Here is a 20,169-nt window from a genome sequence, read left to right on the forward strand (position 1 = left end):
TTCTTTCTTGCTATCGGAGTTTCTTGATGGCACATAACATGAGCACACTAGAGAGCTGCACCTATTATCCGCCGGCGCCGCCAGGATCCAAGATTCTTCTTTTTGTTACACTGAAACTATAAATATCTTTGCTTAATTTTATGTGGCCTTGATCATGGTTTTGATGAAGAGGGATATATGTGAATTGAAGTTTTAAAGGGCTCTTGATTCATCTTCTATGTACTAACATGCATGGTTTTGCTTCACAATAAATATATATAGAGGGTTTGGTTGTTTATTTACCTTGACTTTATGGTGGATCAATCCACTCATCATTGGAGTGAAGTATATTTGCAAGAGAAGGTGAAAGTTAGCTTAGATTGATAATAATACCCCATGCTATTTCTTACTCCTCCGTCCATGAAAAATAAGAAACGTTGTGAATGATACGAGTTTTAATGTGGAATTGGTAAAGTAAGAGAGAAGGGAAAAAAGTAAGAGAAGTATTGTTAGTAGAATATGGGGTCTATAAAAAAGTAAGAGAAAAGTAATGTTAGTGGAATGCGAGGTCCATATTATTAGTAAGGGAAAAGTAGTTGAAAACTTTCCTTTTTTAAATATGCTCTATTTTTCGTGGACAACCAAAAATGACAAATGTGCTCTATTTTTTGTGGACGGAGGGAGTATTTGCTTGGATTGAAATTTCGAATATCCAATATTCTTGATAAGTTGTTAAAATTTTTGTTTGATTGATATCACAAGTATGAGATTTGATAAATCTCAATAATAAGAATAAATATAGTTAATCACACATATATTTATCAAGGAAGTTTGGATCATTGGATCATGAGTTTATATACATGATATATGGACAGTGTATTTAAATCAATCATCTTCTTTCTAATTTATATTCTCGGTGAGCTTCGGGGGTATATAAAGTCTACTTAATGTGTTCAAGGGCTCATCTAATTATATCCAAATAAAACTTATGGCTCTTTTAAGAATTTTATCATAACAAAATCCATATAAATTTACTTTCCCATTCAAATATATACTATCTTAACTGATATTTTAAGATTGTTCTTGTATGACTTGTTCGAAATTCTTAGTTTACACGCAACTTTAGATCAATTAGTAAATATTGTTTTGTTATATTTTTAGATCAATTAGTAGATATTGTTTTGTTATATTTCTCTAATAATTCGATATCTTATTAAGAGCATCCACAATAGGAATAGCCCAGCAATAGCCCAGCCATAATCTAACCACAAACTTCTCCGGCCACATCATCAGCCCTAAAAATCCGCCTGCCACATCATCAAGACAAGCAAATAGCCCAGCCATAGCCTAGTCACATCACTCAAAATTTTATAAAACAAATAATTAACAATCACACAACATACGGAATTAAATTTACGACACAGATACGAGAAAATTTAATAATACTATTAAAATTTTAAAAAGTACATTAATTAAAAAAAAGTACAATAAAATAAAAAAAGTACATTAATTAAAAAAAGAACATTAATTTAAAAAATTCACTCCTCGTCTCCGTCGCCTCCGTCGCCACCGTCGCCACCGCCGCCGCCGCCGTAGCCACCGCCTCCACCCAAATCGTCACGCATGCTCACGAGCAATGCGTGAAGAAAACTCTTCTCCTCGGGGTCCGTCGCCGCCCGCCATTCGGCTAACGTCTTGACCATCTGATCGCGCGTTTATTGACGCGCGAAGAATTTGAGATCTTCTGTGGACTGGCCAAGGGGGGGTTCCGACTAGACCTCCTGGGAACCCCCGACGACCCCCCTCGCCTCCCGTTGAGCCCGCTTTTACCCAACCGGGCGAGGTCGGCGAGCGAACGAACGAGGGGTGGGGATCACCTGGGCCGTCTCGGGGAGGTCGTGGGAACCACCGCTGCTGCCGCTGTAATCACCGGTGTAGTTCAGTCGTTGCTTCTTCGGCCAGCCAGCGTCGACAGCTGCTCGAAACTTCTCGGATTCGTTCAGCACCACAAAGCAGTTCCAGTAGGTGAAATCCTTATACAACCCGGGCTGAGGGAAGGCTTTCTCCACTATCCTCCTGCAGTCATCCTCCGCCTGGCCACTGCTCTGCATGCGGAGGGCGTTAGTGTACAAGCCCGAAAATCGGGAGACCGCAGCCCTGATTTGGTCCCACGCCTTCCGACAATCCTCCCCGGTGCGTGGCCTCCCCTCCGGGCAAAATCTCTCGTAGGCTGCTGCTATTTTAGCCCACAAGTTGATGATTCTCTGATTGTTGGAAGTGAGGGGATCATCGCAAACACTCACCCACGCCTTGGACAGCGCGACGTTCTCCGCATCCGTCCACCTCCTCCGTATCGAGCAGTCGTCCTCACCGGCTGCGACGACTCCCCGACCCTCTTCCCCTTGCCCTTCTTCTTTGGGGCGCGACGACCCCGCACTGCTCTCCCAGTTTGAACGGGAGTATCCGGAACTCCGAGAATATCAAACCCCAACTCCTCTAAGGAAAATGTAACACCCTGTTAAAAAGAAGAGAATAAAAATCAATTATTTATTCCAAATTTGTACTCATCTACTTGGTCAAATATATTTCTCTAAACCCCATCACCAAACGATTTCCCCATATCTCCACTCCCTAAAATCTCTCCAACAAACCAAATCTCTACAGAATTATTATACTACTCCATATTAGATTCAAATCTACAATTTATATGAGAATATATATATATATATACCCAAACCATTCCACAAATTTTTACCTTTCCTCCAAATTCTGAGATAGCAAAAGGGAAAAATCGAGCAGCCGGTGAATCCAAATCCTCCCTGCGATCTCAATTTGTTCTCCTCATTCCAAAGGTATAAATCCTTTCCCTATTGATCGTTGTTATACATACCATACTTCACTCCCCACATAATTCAATCAACAAGTGTCACCGATCAAACAAAACAATAACCACAATATGAAATCAATTAGAAACTTACGTTGGGGCTGTTTCAGGGTTGTACGGGGCTGTTCGGGTTGGTTTCGGGACGTTTCGGGGTGGTTTCGGTGATGAACAATGGCTGCCCAAACTCGTTCGGGGTAGTACAGCAGTCAAGCGGTGACGGCGAATGACGGCGACGGCGGTGTGCAGCACGGCGAACTGCGCTGCGTCACCTGCTGCGGCCTGACCCTGTGACGACGACCTTCGGCGAGGAGACTGCACAGCAGCAGCGACGGCAGTGGCGCACACAGGAGTGATGACCGGCGACGAGGCTGGGCGAGGGCAGCTCGGTGACGGCTTCGTGTAGACATCAGCGTTGGCGAGGAAGCGAACCAGCCACCGAAGGTGGCGCTGAATTGAACGGAGGAAGAGTGAATTTTGGAAGAAGGCGACGGAAAATTGAGTTTTCTCTCAAATTGGGGATCTTGTCATGTGAGGGAAAGAGATGAAGGAGGAAGGGAGAGATGGGGCCGATAGTGGAGAAGGGAGTATTGCTTGGTGGGTCATTATTCTTGGGCATCCATTCTTTTTATTTTTGGAGAAATAAGGGTGGGTAATATAATTCTATTGGGCCTCTCTTGGAGTTATAATAGTTGGGCTTCTTAATTTAATTGAAGGAATAAGTTGGGCTAAGTAAATAGTTAATTTGATTCTTGGGCTGATAAATTAATCGTGGTGAATTATTTAATTAGCTCTCGAATAATTTCATCTTAAGTCCGAAATAAATATATTTTTAGAGGAAATGAATGCGAGGATTTAATTATACGCTTAAATAATTTTTGGGAATTTATTCCGACATCGTGGTGAAAATATGAGGAGCCAACGGAGGAACTTTAGGCCGCCGCCGAATAATCGAAAACCGAGAAACGAGATAAACGATTTTAATTAGGGTGCATGCATTTTATTTATTTACTTAATTCATTGTGTTGATCTATGTGTTATTTAAATGCTAAAGGTGATTCCTTGGAAGCGAGACGTGATATCAAGGGAAGGGAAATAATTTCGAATTAAGGACTTAAGCGAACGAGGTGAGCTTTCTTTTTAAATAAGGGCAATGCCCTAAGTATATTTTTATGTGAAAATGATATGAATATTTGTCATGCCGTGTTTTGTTTTATTCTATGGAACCTATCTGATGTGGCTTTTGCCATCAATGGATAATCGAATTCGGTTCTGACTAGGGAGTGAGTCCCTACTCAGGATAGTGTACACCAATGGGGATCGTGAGCCGTCTTTTGGGTCGGCCGGTCTAGTGACTTGGAATGTGGCCACGTTCCTTGTTATCAATGGATCAGATATGGTAGACATCTATGGGAAAATAACTGATCAGTCAAATTTTACGATGGAAATTATTTTAGTGTCTTGGGCGATTTCTAAAGTTAAAACCCCAAGGTCACTCAATGGTGGCATGATAAATACTTTTTATAAAATGTTTTCGGCATGAGTCCACTGAGTGCACATCAAGTACTCAGCCTTGCATTTCTTTTTAAAAATGTGCAGGTTGAGCGTGACGGGTGCGGTTGGTGTTGAGCAAGACCGTTGAAGAAATTTAAGTGTGTAGAATGTGTCATGTCTTCACACGTGGCATATTCCTTCTCTCTAATGCTTCCGCTAAGTAGTTGTCCTTCTTTTGAGCTCTTGTATCGTTGAGATAGTATTCGTTTTTGAGTTGTTGATTGTTGAGATACTCTGATTTTATTCGAGTTATTCCCATTTGTTTCGAGCTTTGGTCGAGTTGTGTTATTTTTCCCTTTCTTCCCCGCTTCTTTAATCCTCCACTAGTCGCGATCAACCTTGTTTTCTATCCTTAGAAAATGCGGGCGTGACAGAAAAAGTCTCAAATTGAGTGAACTGCGCCTCCGTTGGGGTCGATGTGTGCGAAGAAGCAGTCGAAAAATCAAAACTGGGGCGATAGACGTTTTCCTCCCCCCGGCGTCCCCTGCGTCGCCGGTACCCCTTCTGTCGGGGGCTGCATCGCCGTCCCCCCCCCCCAGCATCATCTGCATACCGGGTTGCATCCCCGGTACCCCCTGCCACGCCGGCATACTCCCCCCAGCTGCCATCCCGGGCATATTCCCCCCGGCTGCCATCCCGGGCATCATCCCCTGCCACGGGTACATGTTGTAGTACCCTGGCATCGGACCCCATCAACCTCCCACGGGTACCGAGGGAGTTTGAGACCCACTCGTCACTGGAGTACCTTTGTTGTTGTTCTCCATTTCGTGTTGTTGCTCTTGTACAGAAATTAAGATAGAGAGAAAACTCGTTAAAACAAGTGGTGCGAATGAAAATGACGTGCAAAACGCGTATATATAGTGTTTCGAAAAAGAAAAAAAAATCCGCTGGGCGATGCGCTCGGCGATCCGGACCCTGCAATGGCGTCGAGCGGATCGCCCAGCGCCCGTATATCGTCTAGCGCTAGGCGATTTTTTTTTCGGAAAACCGCTAGACGGTTACAATGGTTCACCGAGCGCACCGCCTAGCCGAGCCACGGCTAGGCGGTGCGCTAGGGGCCATTGTGGATGCTCTAATACTACTAAATAACAAGTCATTAATCTATTTAGGTATATGCATATATAGTGCGATAATTGAACTATATAGAAAACAGAATATGAACCGCGAAGAAAATCATGGTATAGTGGAAAATAAAAATAGATGGGACTTTAAAAAGTAAAATGATATCTGATTTTAGATTGAGTAATAACACACACTCATGCACCTAAGTACTCATGCCTTGCGTCCACTATCATTTGTTTTCTCATCCTTATTGCTATTCACTCATTAATGAGGTGAATTTGGTAAAAGCAACCGAATATATATATAATAACACACTTCACAAATAAAATATAAAGGATATATTTTAGCATGCAATAAAGGTCATACTGTTATTACTTTATCTTTACAAAGAGGAGCAATTTCTAAATTCACATGCCCTACCGACTAGTCCAAGAAAAAATAAATCAAAGTTCGTTTTGTTATTACGAGTAATGAGTTTCTAAGTTACTCACATTTTATGTAGGAGTAACGAGTGAACTTGAGTGTATGTTTTCCTTCGTCAAGATTTTTTATAGTACGATCTTATTGATTTGAGTGTATGTTTTACTTTGTCAAGATTTTGTGTTTTTTTATTTGTTTTTGCTTCATAAGCTGAATTATCTTTTGATTAGCTTGTCCATTTTATATGTTTATATCATCGAAAAAACTATGTAGCTCGACCAATAATTGATGTTGTAGGCTTGCAGCCCAAAAACTTGAGTTGCCTTATTGGTAAACTTTTAATATAGACGATATAATATAATTTAGCGTTTGAGGTGATTAGCATGACAATATCATCTTTGGCTGAATAAACGAAAATAAATATATTAATAATTTATTAGGTTAAAATTGTAACAAAATCCCCGTATGCATCTCATACATGTAAGACCATTATATTCTTTGGTCTTATTTTTTTCTATTCTGATTTTCATATTTCTTTTACATTTGTAAATGATATTGGTTTTATAGAGTGAAACTTAAAAAAGTTAGAAAAAGTACCACGCGCGCGTGTGCAATATTGATATAAAGTGTTAAATTTGTATTCATAATAGTGTGCCATAATAATGTTGTCTCTATATAATCTCAACATTAATATTTGCATGATGAGTAGAATAACATTGACAACTTATATCTGCCAGTTATTAAATTTGATTCGCACACATGCTACTAAGTCTAATCATCTAATGTCATAATCGAATCTAGGCTATATATTTTATATTTAGGTTATATTTCTATACATTAACTAAAAAATAAAATTTTTATGAGAACATCGTTTTATTAACTTTTATGAGCTATCAATGATAATATAACAATCAAGTGATCAATTACATTAAAAATATATAGAAAGGCAAAATGTGTCGATTTAAGGCAATACAACAGAATATTCAAATTCTAATACCCTTAAATTGCATATATAATAAGTAGGACTCCTAATTCAAATTTAAACAAAAATATATTCTCCACTCTTATGCTTTGATTTATTTACCTAGCACAAATTTGTATGATAGTGAACTTTCAAGAGATTTTATTGATAGATTCTGACAATATGTCTATTGGGATTCAAATCCAATTCGGGCCGGCCCAGTAAACCAACTCAATCTACTAGAAGTTTACGATTCGGCCCAGTCATATGAGGTGCTAAATGTCCATTTCATACTTCAATTTTGCAAAACAAATAAACAAACAAACAACGGTTCCTCTCTCTCAAAGGGGCCGAGCCGAATCAATCGTCTTCCCTGCTGTGGCGCCACCGCCGACTGCCTCCCACCTAATTTCAAGCATTTCCGTTCTACACTCTCCGCGTCGCTCACTATCGCCACTCTCCTCTCATCCATTCTTCACGGGAAGCAAACAATTCAAAACCTGCTTTTGCCTATTCACCATTTTAAGCGGTCTCACAAAACCCTACTAATCTCCCTAAAACTTTGCCTTTTCATTTTCCTTCCTTACACACATATTCATCTCTATCAAACTTTCAACAAAAATGATACGGTATGGGGTTTTCTTTCGTTTTCAGTTAAAATCATAAAATTGAAGTCCTTACAATTACTCATTTTTGAATGATGCTTTTGGATTTTGTTGTCTTGTGTTGTGTGAATTAAGCTGTAAATTGGATGAGAATTAATTGCAGTAGTATATATCTTTGCAGTTTTTTGCATTATTACTGTATGTGTGAAAAGCGTTTTGCTAATTTGCTTGATTGTAAAACGGAGGACTAAAATATGGTGCGAATTTGCACTTTTCAGGATGGAGCTTCATCGATTATTCTTTGATGCTTGTGTATATATGTATTTAATATACACGTTTAAATGCTTTGAATAGGAGGAATCGAAATGATTTGCAGTGAGGTGTGGTAGGTTTTACTACTATTTGATTTCGTTACGAACCCATTCAAATGATAATATTTATGGCTCTTTGTCAAATTTTATCCGGGATATTGATGAATGATAATGCATTTTGTGTGAGTATGGAGAAAATAGAGAAGAAACGAGAGAAATATCTGATGCAATAAAAGATTTTATAGAGAGAAGAAGAGAAAGATAGAGAGAAGAGATTAGTAAGAAACCAGAGAGGGATTAAAGTTGCACTATTTGTCGATTGCTTAAGTAGCCGACTAATTCAATTAATATTTGCACCTAATTGCTGATAACTTGCCTAATTCCAATGTTCTTTCTTTGAGCTGCTTCTCCTTATATGGTCGAGATATGAAACTATTTTTGATAAAAAAATGTGGACACTGACAGACTGCATGTTACATTAATGGAGTATTATCCTGATAAAAGTATCCCAAGAATCTTTTTTTCCTTTTGCTCGTGCTTATGGCTTTACATGGTGTCTGCTGGACTTTCATTACTTCTTAATATATAATCGTAAACATGAAGTATATTTTTTGTTAATTCTGAAGCAGGACTTATACAAGACAATGGGCTTTCCACAGGCATGTCTGGAAATCAGCAAATAGAACGTTATCCAGTGGTGCAGAAACCAAGTTCCCTGGTGCATCCATTGAACATGTTAGTAGCATAGTGAATTTAATGTATATGTATTATGTTCTGTCTTTTTTATTTGTTATCGTTACTTTGGTATTTTCTTGCTATTTAGATTTTTCTTCCTTTTGGTGATAATGAAGCCTTGTTTATCACCATATCTGCCCTTTCTTGTCAGGAGCTATGGGATATCTTTATAATTTGACTCTCTGACTTTCTTTTTATACTCCACATAAAGAAAAAGAGTGCAGTTCTGGAGATATCAAATACAGTACTCCCTGATTTCATGCAACAATATAAGAGAATTGGTACTTATTTGCGGAATATAATGCAAATGAGTTTGCCTTGACTGAAAATGGAAGAATCATGACCATTAAGATACTTAACTAGGGGGATGAATTTGCATGTTTAGCTCTTTAGTCCATACTGAACTCTCCAACATAACCAGAGAAATAGAATCAGAAAAGTGTGTCCTTGTAGCAGGGTGATTAATGCAGGAAATTCTGATGTTCTTTTAATATCTATCAGGTCCTGAATATTCAGTGTCCAAACTTTCTTTTTCCTTGATGCTATGCATGATTATTTGGCTCATAATTTTTAAATTATTATACCTAGGGATCTGCAGACAAACAAAGATCCGAAAGCAATCTTCCTGTGCACGATGTTGCTATTGTTGGAGGTGGCATGGTTGGCATGGCTCTGGCTTGCTCTTTAGGTAAGTGTTTTTTCTTATAACCTTGTGGATCAAAATTATACGGAGTATGTTACTAAGTTCATCTTATTTTAGAAACCTTATCTATAACAATTTCTCTAATGATATATCCGTATTCTAATTTCTAAATTTCTAAGTCAAATTGTTGAATATATTCTGCTAAATCGGTGATTTGGACACAGTGAACTTTATTGAGTGTGCGCCATCATGTATGGGTTTTGTTACTTATCACCTATAACCAGATGCATACACTACTACACGTGCATGAGGAGAAATAGAACTACAGACACCTCTGTGCATGTAGGATGACACCTAATGATATTCTGCCTTAAATCTCTTTATCCTCTCTGCATGGTGATGCAATGTAGAAAACATAAAAACATTAAGTACTGAAAATTCTTTCTTGCTTAATTTTTGACAGGAATTTTTTTATCTTTATACTCATCGTGTAGTGGAATTTGAAAGTGGGTAACACAAGATTCATGTAATATGTTTGTAGCAAAGATACCATTGACAAGCCATCTGAACATTGCCATCATTGATAGCAATCCAGCACTACAAAGTGGTCAATCTATCGAGAAAGAGGCTCCCCCAGATCCGAGAGTTAGTACCGTCACCCCAGCAACTAGAGCTCTCTTTCAAGGTATTGGATATTGAACCCATGAAGAATCTTTAAATTAAGAAAAAATTCTTGGCTGATGGTCATGATTTGAATTAATTAAGAATAAACTAGGAATTGATTTGAATCATTTAGGGCAATTTTTTTTCAAGATTCTTGTCCGGTGAACTATATATTCTATGAGAGAATTTGAGTCATATATTGAAGAGAGATCATTTGTAATGGTGCAAACCGTAGGCCTCTTTGAAGGATTGTTTAAGGCCTCTTCGGAGGATTGTTCTACTTTGAGTTTAATTCCAGATCTTGTTTTCCCTTCTGCCTTGTTCTTGTTATTTTTGTGTTCATCCGAATATATTGCATATCATTATTACTTGTTACATTGCAAAGTTTTGAACATTTTTTTCTTTAATTTGAAGATGTATAAACTTTTGTAAGCATTTGTTCAAACCCCTGTCAAGCTTTATATTGGTACTATAAGAGGGCATTTGGCTATGGTGGATGAGATAGAAAAGCTTAATTTCAAGGATTATGCAAGTGTTATAACTGTTCATCTGTTCCTTTTAGATGTTGGTGCGTGGAAATATGTGGAAGAGCATAGGCATGCTTACTTTGATAGGATGCAGGTAACAATACTTGAAAGCATGTGATTTTGGGGGTTTTATTTGTTTGCACCTCTCATACTTTATTAGTTAGGTTGTAAATAGCTGTTTTCATTTTGTTTTTTATTAGACTTGGACAATCCTAATGCTCATAAACTACTTGTAGCTATAAATAGGTCCCACACTTGGTTTTAAACAACTTAAATCTACATACTTTGTATCCTTGCAGGTTTGGGACTATACTGGTCTTGGCTATACAAAGTACCATGCAAGAGATGTGAATAAGGAAGTACTAGGGTAAGAGTGAAACTGCACTTTGATTCCTTTCATTATCCTACAGTTCTATCTTGCTTATTTGGAATTTATGTAGGTGCGTGGTAGAGAATAAAGTGCTTCATAAATCTCTGTTATCATGCCTCCAGGTACTTCGATGCTAGAATATTGCATTTCAGTTTCTGGAAGGAAGCTTACTCTATAACAAATCTTCTATCAATTTTTTCCCAACTGGTTAAGTTTTGCTTTAATGTTTGTGAGAAAAAAATAGGTTGAAATGAATTAATCAAATTACACTAACCCATTGTGTCATCATTGTTTGATATTTAGCAAACATAGCTCAATTCCTGATTAATATTTCCCTTCTTCATCAGTCTCTTTGTTACATCACTGTGTAATCTCCCTTTCTGCTTCTGAGCTAGCATTTCATTTTCTGTATGTTTGAAGTTTGAACACTATCAATGTTTTTAATTGTCTTATCATCTATCCTCGCTAATTGACATGTTTCTCAACCAGTGTTCCTTCTATCCTCACTAATGTAAAAGGTTTTGTAGCTTTTTCATTAATAATAATAGTAGGTGTTTTCAATTTTTCGTCATGTGTTTTTATTTTTTTATTTTTTTATTTTTTATGGTTCCAATCACTTTTCTGATCACATGTATCCTCTTATCTCTGATTATTTGTTGATAATATAATATTGGAGCCCGAGTTGTGCGCTGGTACCTAAAATATTGTACTGTTTTGATGAACCCTTGTCATTTGCTGTTGTATAATGCATATTGTATTAATGATGTCATCATTCTTGGCTGATGTTATGCTTGTGACAGGATTCAGGTTCCCAGCATAAACTATACCCTCTCAGATTAAGCTCAATGCACTTGGAACCAGCTTCTGCATCAAGCCGTCATGGATCTTTAGCAAAACTGGAACTTAGTGATGGGAATAGTTTGTATGCAAAACTAGTGGTAAATTTGTTGTATAGTGAATGTAATTAAACTGCTTGCTTGCATTAAAAAAATATATTTCTGTTCCTTTTATGCTCAAGAGCAGTTAAATTAGATTTGTGTTGCTCTGCTTCATATTGCTTTTCTCCATTGTGCTTACTTCAGGTCGGAGCGGATGGGTCCAAATCACGTGTCAAGGAGTTGGCTGGAATAAGCTCAAGTGGATGGAAGTATTCTCAAAATGCAGTTATATGTACTGTGGAGCACATGGAGGAAAACCGATGTGCTTGGCAAAGATTTCTCCCTAATGGTCCAATTGCCCTTCTCCCAATAGGAGACAAGTTCAGCAATATCGTTTGGACAATGGACCCTGAAGAGTCGTTAAATCGCAAATCAATGTCTGAGGTTGATTTTGTGAAAGAAGTAAACCGAGCTCTGGACAATGGCTATGGTCCTCGTCCAAAATCTCAGTCGTTGGGGGGTGCGTCTCCATTCTCTTGGTTAACTGCCAAAAAAGCAGTATCAGCCTATGATTGTTTTGAAATCCCACCAAAAATCACCAAACTAACCTCTGAAAGAATGGTGTTCCCCTTGTCTCTAAAGCATGCAAACTCTTATGCCACGAAACGTGTTGCTCTTATTGGTGATGCTGCACACACTGTTCATCCTTTGGCCGGTCAAGGAGTTAATATGGGATTTGGAGATGCGTTCTCTCTCTCGAACGTTATTGCTGAAGGCATTGCAGTTGGATCTGATATCGGTGAGGTAAGCCCATATTCTTACTCAGTTCCAACTCCTGTGATGAGACTTTTTCTTATGAGTTGTTTGTGGTTTGCCTGTTCGAGAGCATATTTAGATCAGTGGGGAAGCCACCTAACCAAAATGGTTGTTGATTCTGAAATTGATTGCTTGATACCCAGTGTAGGGGATGGAAATCCATCATAAGTGCTTAGAATGATTAAACTCATTTTCTCGTTGCGTTCATGAGCTATTTTGTTCTCCGGCTTGGTTTCCTAATGCCCGTATATGTCCCTTAGGTGTCGTTGCTGAGAAGATATGAATTGGATAGGAAACCTGCGAACCTAACAATGATGGCGATCCTAGATGGCTTTCAAAAGGCGTACTCTGTTGATTTCGGCCCATTAAACGTGTTGCGTGCCGCTGCATTCCAAGGAGTACAGAATCTTTCACCGCTAAAGAGAAACATCATATCTTATGCCTCAGGTGAGCAGAGATTTCCACTTTTTTCATGACCTTTCAAGTGCCAAATAAATCTTAGATTGCTTTTATTTCTGGGTAGTGTATAATGTGAAGTTCTAATAAAAACCTCTCTACTTTCACTTTGTTGGGGTTATGTCCATCCGTTAGAAAAATATTTAAAGTTTTACCCATTTATATAAAATCCTATATTTCGAGCTTTTATCTATTTAACTGTGATATAATTGATAACTTTTGTTGGTTGTGTTAGATTTGATTAAATTGCAACAATTAGATCACTAAACCTATTGTTTTTTCATTACATCTTTATTATTGGCACGACTGCAGATGTTTCAATATAGGTTAGGACTTGGGGCATTATAATTTATAAGTTTCATATCTAGAGGTTGTTTTACATGGATTGAAAATGAACAAGTGATTAACACTCGATTAAATGTCTTGTTTAAGACAATAACAGAACCTTATGCTGAATCTTGTCAATTTATTTTAATATTCTCTAGATGATAAACAGGCTATTATTTCATGGAAAACAAACCCAAATTATACAATGAAGAAAAACCTGAATTTTTTACTTTATAGTATGCTATGCGAAAACACGAGATTTTTACTAAATGGACGTAAAAGGTCAGAAACCCTAAGTTTGAGTTCCATGGGAAGGCTGATTTTAAGCCAAAATATTATACTATGCTAGTATATTTCTCCATCTGTCACAACTAAGTTGAGTTATTTCTTTTTTATATTCATTTTGAAAAAATTGAAAAAAATAGTTAAAGTGAATATATAATAAAGTAAAAGTGAGAATGATATAAATAAAATAGGAAAGAGAATAATATATGAGAGACAAGAGAGAATAAAGTAAGAGTGATTAGATATTTTTTTTAGTTTAGAAAATAAAATTACTCAATTTAGTTAGCACATTTAAAAAATACGGCTCTAACTTAGTTGAGAAGAATGGAGTACTCCCTATATTCTTTGTTAATTGAGACGTTTTTTCTTTCGGCATGGAATTTAAGAATAATGTGTTAAGTGAACGGTGAATAAAGTAAGACAAAATAAAGTAAGACTTGAAGAGAGAATACAATAAGAAAGATTGTTACTTTGCTAAAAACAGAAACAACTCAATTAACTTGGAACTTCTCAAAAATAATAAAATGACTTAATAAACATGACAGGGATGTAGTATTATTTTACCAAGTCATAAATTTTAATGAATTGAATAATTTAGTACTCCATAAAAGTAGTACCAATGAAAATAAGGGTACGTGACTAGTAGATGAGTGAAGTTAAAAAATGCTCATTTGTCCTTCTTTGACTGACTAGATGTCTCATATACTAGTCAAATTTAGAACTGAACGCTATCTGGAAAATGGATTTGTAATATAGTTATATATTGTACTTATTATCTTCGTCCTTGAAAAATAAAAACTTATGAAACAATACGAATTCTAATATGCAGTTAAAATAGTAAGGGGAATAATTGATAAAATAAGAAAGATGTTAGACAAAAATAAGTAAAGTAGAGTGAGGAAGAAAAAAGAGTAGAAATAATGTTAGTTGGTTGTGAAATCCACTTACAAAAGTATAAAATTTAGAAATTTTTAGTTTTAAGGCGCGAAACAAAATGAGAATACTTTCTATTTTAAGGGACGGAGATAGTACCATTTTTAGTCTTCGTGACACCAAATACCATCGTGCACACTAAATAAATCCACCTGGTGCTCCTCAAATTTCGCAAAGTGAGTTTGATTAACTTTTCGCACAATTCAAACAATCAGTTTTAAATAGTAAGATCTGCTGTCCAAATTGAACATAAGAAACATCTGCTTTAGTTTATTATGCAGTCGAAATAGAATTTAAGGAACATAGTACATTTAGTTTCTGTACATGTCTTAATACTATATGGAGTAGTATGTATTAATGGAAAATTCATCATGTTAGGAAATTTTGCCGTGACTTGGGTGGTAGATTACTAACATAAACATTGTATTACCTCCTTCCACAAAATGAAATAAATATTATACTGAAAATATTAATGTTTGAAGTTTGTTAATGAAAAATGAAATCCACTTTATTAGAAATAGAAACATACCATAAATACATAATGACTAATTTTGATAGATAAATAAAATGAAAAACACAAATTATTTTTTTAGACGGACGTAGTAGGTAATATCATTCATTATAATCATGATTTGTACAACGTAAACCACCTAGGAGGCAATACATATAAATCGCACAAATAATAATCATGATTTGCAATTGTACAACGAAAACTACCTTGGATGCAATACATATAAATCACACAAATATGGAGTAGTATACTATATTCCGTTTTTAATTTATCAAGGCAGTTTTTTTAGTTAGTTTGCCTAAAGCATACACTATTTCTCCCAAATTATAGACTATGAGACAATTAAAAAAATGTTAAAGTTATGATATAATTGGTCATTTTTTTAAGTTACAGGATAGACCATAATTTGATTGAACTACACGATTTTTTTAGTCATTTCCCCGAAAAAACTACCAAAACCATAACTAACAGTCATAGATATTTTTTCCTAGTTGAGATAGAAAAAAATGATACCAAGAAAATATCTAGTTATTCTGAAAAAACTATACAAAACTACAAAAACCAACAAATCTAACAAAATATTTTTTGAAAAACTTTTAATTGAACAACCTCTCATTGTATGACGTTCCAGATACAAAATCAAAATTATTCTAATTCAAATCATTAAGAAACCGCATATGGCAACTTTTTCTTGGTCATGCTTCAAAATTTCATACCTTTGAACACGTTTCTATAGAGTATTTGAGTATAATTGAATTTGCAGTGTTCAAATCAGTACTAATTATTCCACTTAAATTACTATTAATATCTTGAGAAGCTAGCTTGTGTTCTAGAATTGAATAAAATGACCTCAACACAAAGCCATCTTATCAGCTCAACTTTCTTATTCATCTCATTTCTCAAATCTAAACCAACATTAATTAGTTCATCCACATTTGTAATAAGTCATTTTTAAGTTGTATCTATATTATATACGAGCCTACACATATATGAACCATAGTTTACAAGTAAACACGTTGAGGTAACTGCCGAAATTTGAATGGAAATCGAAATTTCAGAGAAGAATTCTGACGATATATCAACTTGCGCTCAAAGATAAAATAAGAGTGCAATTTTGTCTTCACAATCACATTAATTTACTCTTAGTCAAATAAAGGTACTTATAAAGTCAAAGAAGCTCTAAACTACTGAACTTCATCCATGGCTTGAACTAAGTGATGTAAACTAACCATATAGATTTAACATAAACTTCAATATAAGTGTGGACATAACCATATTAAAATTTATTATTTCATAATTAACTACTACTACTATAGTATAATCTTTTAGATCGCTACCGCCCAAAAATGTTTTCTAGATCGCAAAATTATATTAGTGTTTATTCTATAATAATTCAGTTTAGAGCGACTTTAGCAACCCATAACTAAAGGTTTATTAAAACTAGTATCAACCCTGTGAACGCACGACCTATTTAATTTTATTCACATAAAATTAAAAGGTCAATTAAATAAATGAAATGAGAAAAGAAAAAATTAGTACATAGTTTATAAATCACAAATAAAATTATATACTTTATAAAAATATATTTATGAAATAAAAATTAAATAGTGACACAACATAAAAAAGTTTATTGACTATGCAATCGTACACAGATAATGACAGACCAGTGTTGAACCTATCATCAATCCAACCTCCCATCGAGGTGAACTCAACTATATGAAATATATTATTTTTCAAATAGCAAACACATTAAAAATCTTTATAGAATATTAAATCTTGAGAGACAACATGAGGAGCATATATCATAGGAAGCTTAATATTCCACTCATACAACAATATGAAAATTTTGGTCTTTTGGTTCTAGATGATTTCCCCAATGATTCTTCGTGCCAAAAAAATGCATCCCAATAGGAACAATAAGAACTTATCCATGAAGCATGTCCAATATTCTGCAAACCAATATATATAAACTATATTGACACAACTTTAGACGAATCAACAAAAACAAAACAACGTTAAAAAAAAGATGAATATACACTCACTGTGAATCAGCAATTATCATGTTTAATAATTGCTAGGGTCAACAATTGCGCCAATAATATCTGAAAAATAGAAGCAACAACAATGTTAAAAAACAAATAATAATATTATAATTGAGAGTAATATTTAAAAAATGCCAAATAGTGCCTCCTCTACTACATTATCAATCAGCTTGATATATTCAAATGTCTTAAACGTTAAATAGGAGTAGAAAATAAAAACAAAATGACGATTCGCTACTCACTGCGAATCACAATCTTAATCTCAATGAGCCGAAAATTAGATTGTATAATAACCTTGGCAGGGTCCATGATAACACCAATGGTATCTAAAAAAAATAAAAGCCGAGACAATGTTAATAAACAAATAATAATAATAATAATAATAATAATAATAATAATAATAATAATAATAATAATAATAATAATAATAATAATAAACGTGTATAATAGATTCATATAAATGCATTACTATTGATAAAGAGTAATAATCATATTGAAAAGAGAATTTGTAAAGCAATGAGATAGAGCATCTCCAATGGCGGACGTCCGGTCGGACATCCGGTCGGACGTCGCGACGGGCGACCGGGACGTCCGCCATTGTGGCGTTTAGGGTCGGATACGGACGTCCCGCTCGGATGTCCGAAATTTCTTTTTTTTTAAACTCTATATATACGGCTCGTTGAACTTCATTTCATTTGCACCACTTGTTGTTAACAAGTTTCTCTCTTCTTTTACTACAAATTTCATTTCTACTTTTAATGGAGAACGATAGGAACTCCCCGGCCACGAGCGAGTCGCAGACTCCGGCGTTTCCCATCGACCTGGAGGGAAACGTCAGCGGAAATGCGACAACGGTTCCGGCAATGGGACAGATGGGTGGAATGGGTGGGATGATGTCCCCTTATATGTACAATTGGATGGGACAGATGGGTGGTATGATGCCCAGGGCAGCCGGGATGGGGGGCATGACCCCAAATATGATGATGCCGGGGATGGGGATGGGGGGCATGACCCCAAATATGATGGGGATGGGTGGGATGATGTAGGGGATGATGCCGGAGATGATGGCGGGGATGATGCATGTGGGAGGGGGTGGCAGGGGCCCTGAACCACTAGCGGACGATGTCTATCGGCCGGTTGTGGATACGCAGTCTACTGATACCCCTTCCACTTATGTTCCGGATACTCAGTTCACCGGCATAGAAACTTTCTCTTTTGAGGAGTTGGGGATATCTCCAGTCAGGCAGACGCCCGATGATGTGGGCGGGGGCAGGGGGAAGGGACGTGGCAAGGGCAAGGGCAAGGGGAAAGCCCCAGGGTCTTCCTCACGAACGGTGGCAGAGGAGAAGGATGAGGAGGAGACGGGAAAGAGGACGATCTGGAGCCAGTGGGAAAACGTCGCGTTTGCGAAGGCTTGGGTTGCAATAGTCGAGGATCCCTATGTCGGTGCCAACCAGCATATTGACAGACTGTGGCATCGGATCGCTGAAGCCTACCACACACACAAACCGGCTGGGGCGAAGCGTCGCGTTCCCGAACAGTGCCGGAAACAGTGGGAGCGGTTGAGGCCTAAGCTTAGTCGATTTGCTGGTCTCTACCAAAACAACCTCCGCCAGGAAAGCAGCGGTATGTCCGAGGAGGATGTCCGGAATCGTGCCTTTGCTCAGTACCCTGACAGAGCCTTGAAACTCAAACAATTCGACCAGTGGGATGCCTTTCTCGTGGTGAAGGATTCCCCAAAGTTTTGTGGGGGAGTCGAATCGGGCTGGGCGAAGCGGACGAAGATCAACGCTTCCGGTGAATACAGCAGCAGTGCTGGTTCGCACGAGCTCCCGGAAGCCGACAAAGTGTCCCCGCTACCGCAATCAGACTCTCGTCGTCGTCGTCGCCCGGTTGGGCAAAAGGCTGCGCAGCGGAGGGCTAGGGGAACCAGCAGCGGTAGCGGGTCGTTCGAGGTCGAATCGGAGGCCCCCGCTCCCCAAGAAGATATCGACCGCCTCGCCCGCGCGCAGTTAACGACAAGCTTGGTCCGGACCATGCATAGGTGGCATAGCACGACCGATCCGCTGTACAAGAGGATGCTGAAGGATGTCATCGATGGATGTCGGCGCGATGATGGATGTCGGCGCGATTTGGGGATGCCCCCCATTGGAGATGATGGCGCTGAGATTAGCGGAGGGGACGACGGGGGCGACACGGGCGACGGTGACGGCACGGGCGACGGGGGCGGCACGGGCGACGAGGACAGCGTGGAGTGAGCCGGGGATGTTGGATTATGTATTTTTCTTTTTTTGAATGACTATGTATTTTGCTTTTTTTCTAACTATGTTTTTTTTTATGTTTTATGAATATGTATTCTTGCCCATATTTTGCTTTCCCGTATTCCGTGTCAAAATTATATTTCCGTTTTTACGTAATTAAATTATTGTGATTTTTTTATTGCGGGATGTCCTAGTAGGAAGGGCGATGGGAAGGGCGGATTGTGCAGGGGATGTCCTAGTGACGTGGCAGTGGGATGGGAAGTCCTAGTGACGTGGCATGAGGTGTTTTTGGGATGTCCTAGTGGGATGTCCGCCCACTGGAGATGCTATAAGGGAAAGAGGAATTGAATTATAATCTAACCTGATACGCTTTTATAGATAAAAAGTGGAGTATGAAGAAACAATCATAAATTGATGAATTATAACATGATTGACCGCCTTAAATTTACATTGAAAATTAATTGATTTGTATAGTATTAACTTTTATGTTATTTCCATAGCTATAATAAATGTCATTTTTATTACCTTTACGTTACTTTCTTTAGTGGGGCCTGTATGAAGAGCCGTATATGGAGCCATATTAATAATTAATACTACTATGTAGAGTTGAATAATTCTCATATTATAAATATATTAAAAAAAATAAATATGCCACTATTTTTGTATTATGGTTTACATTTATCCGCAACGCATCTCTTAACCGTCTCGGAGAGACGAGACGGATAAGAGACGGCGTTGCAGCCTTCCGTCCCGGTCTAGTCTCGTCCCAGAGGGACGGCTCGCGTGACAGCTCGCCACGCGCCAACGCCACGTGGCGAGCGCTGGCGCTAGGCGTGACGCCCACTCGCCGGCCGGCGAGTGGGCGTCGTCACGCTGGTTAAGAGGTGGAGGATTGTAGGTGCTGTCTCTTAGTTAAGAGATGTGATGAAAAATATAGTGAGGCCCATGA

General features: G+C 37.7%; 1 protein-coding gene across 10 annotated transcripts; it reads left to right on the forward strand.

Moving 5' to 3' along the window:
- Window positions 1-7,181: 7,181 nt before the first annotated feature.
- Window positions 7,182-13,054, forward strand: LOC121799714 (ubiquinone biosynthesis monooxygenase COQ6, mitochondrial-like). Of its 10 annotated transcripts, none has more exons than XM_042199160.1 (11): window positions 7,182-7,486; window positions 7,741-7,847; window positions 8,400-8,508; window positions 9,097-9,196; window positions 9,693-9,836; window positions 10,377-10,435; window positions 10,641-10,708; window positions 10,782-10,833; window positions 11,512-11,649; window positions 11,794-12,393; window positions 12,666-13,054. In XM_042199160.1, exons 2-11 carry the CDS (start codon window positions 7,828-7,830, stop codon window positions 12,879-12,881), a joined length of 1,506 nt encoding a protein of 501 aa, XP_042055094.1. In that variant the 5' UTR covers window positions 7,182-7,486; window positions 7,741-7,827; the 3' UTR covers window positions 12,882-13,054. The 10 variants fall into 10 exon arrangements, with proteins under 10 accessions (XP_042055094.1, XP_042055095.1, XP_042055097.1 ...); XM_042199161.1 differs by having other exon boundaries at window positions 8,403-8,508; XM_042199163.1 differs by lacking the exon at window positions 7,741-7,847.
- The last annotated feature ends 7,115 nt before the right edge of the window (window positions 13,055-20,169 follow it).

Source organism: Salvia splendens, chromosome 4 (assembly GCF_004379255.2).
Source record: "Salvia splendens isolate huo1 chromosome 4, SspV2, whole genome shotgun sequence".
In the NCBI taxonomy this organism is placed as follows: domain Eukaryota; kingdom Viridiplantae; phylum Streptophyta; class Magnoliopsida; order Lamiales; family Lamiaceae; genus Salvia; species Salvia splendens.

Coding starts and splice junctions, on each gene's coding strand:
- LOC121799714 (XM_042199160.1), top strand. CDS start 7,828: ATGATTTGCAGTGAGGTGTG. Junction 10,834..11,511: donor CTCTGTTATCATGCCTCCAG/GTACTTCGATGC, acceptor TGCTTGTGACAG/GATTCAGGTTCCCAGCATAA. Junction 11,650..11,793: donor GTTTGTATGCAAAACTAGTG/GTAAATTTGTTG, acceptor TGCTTACTTCAG/GTCGGAGCGGATGGGTCCAA.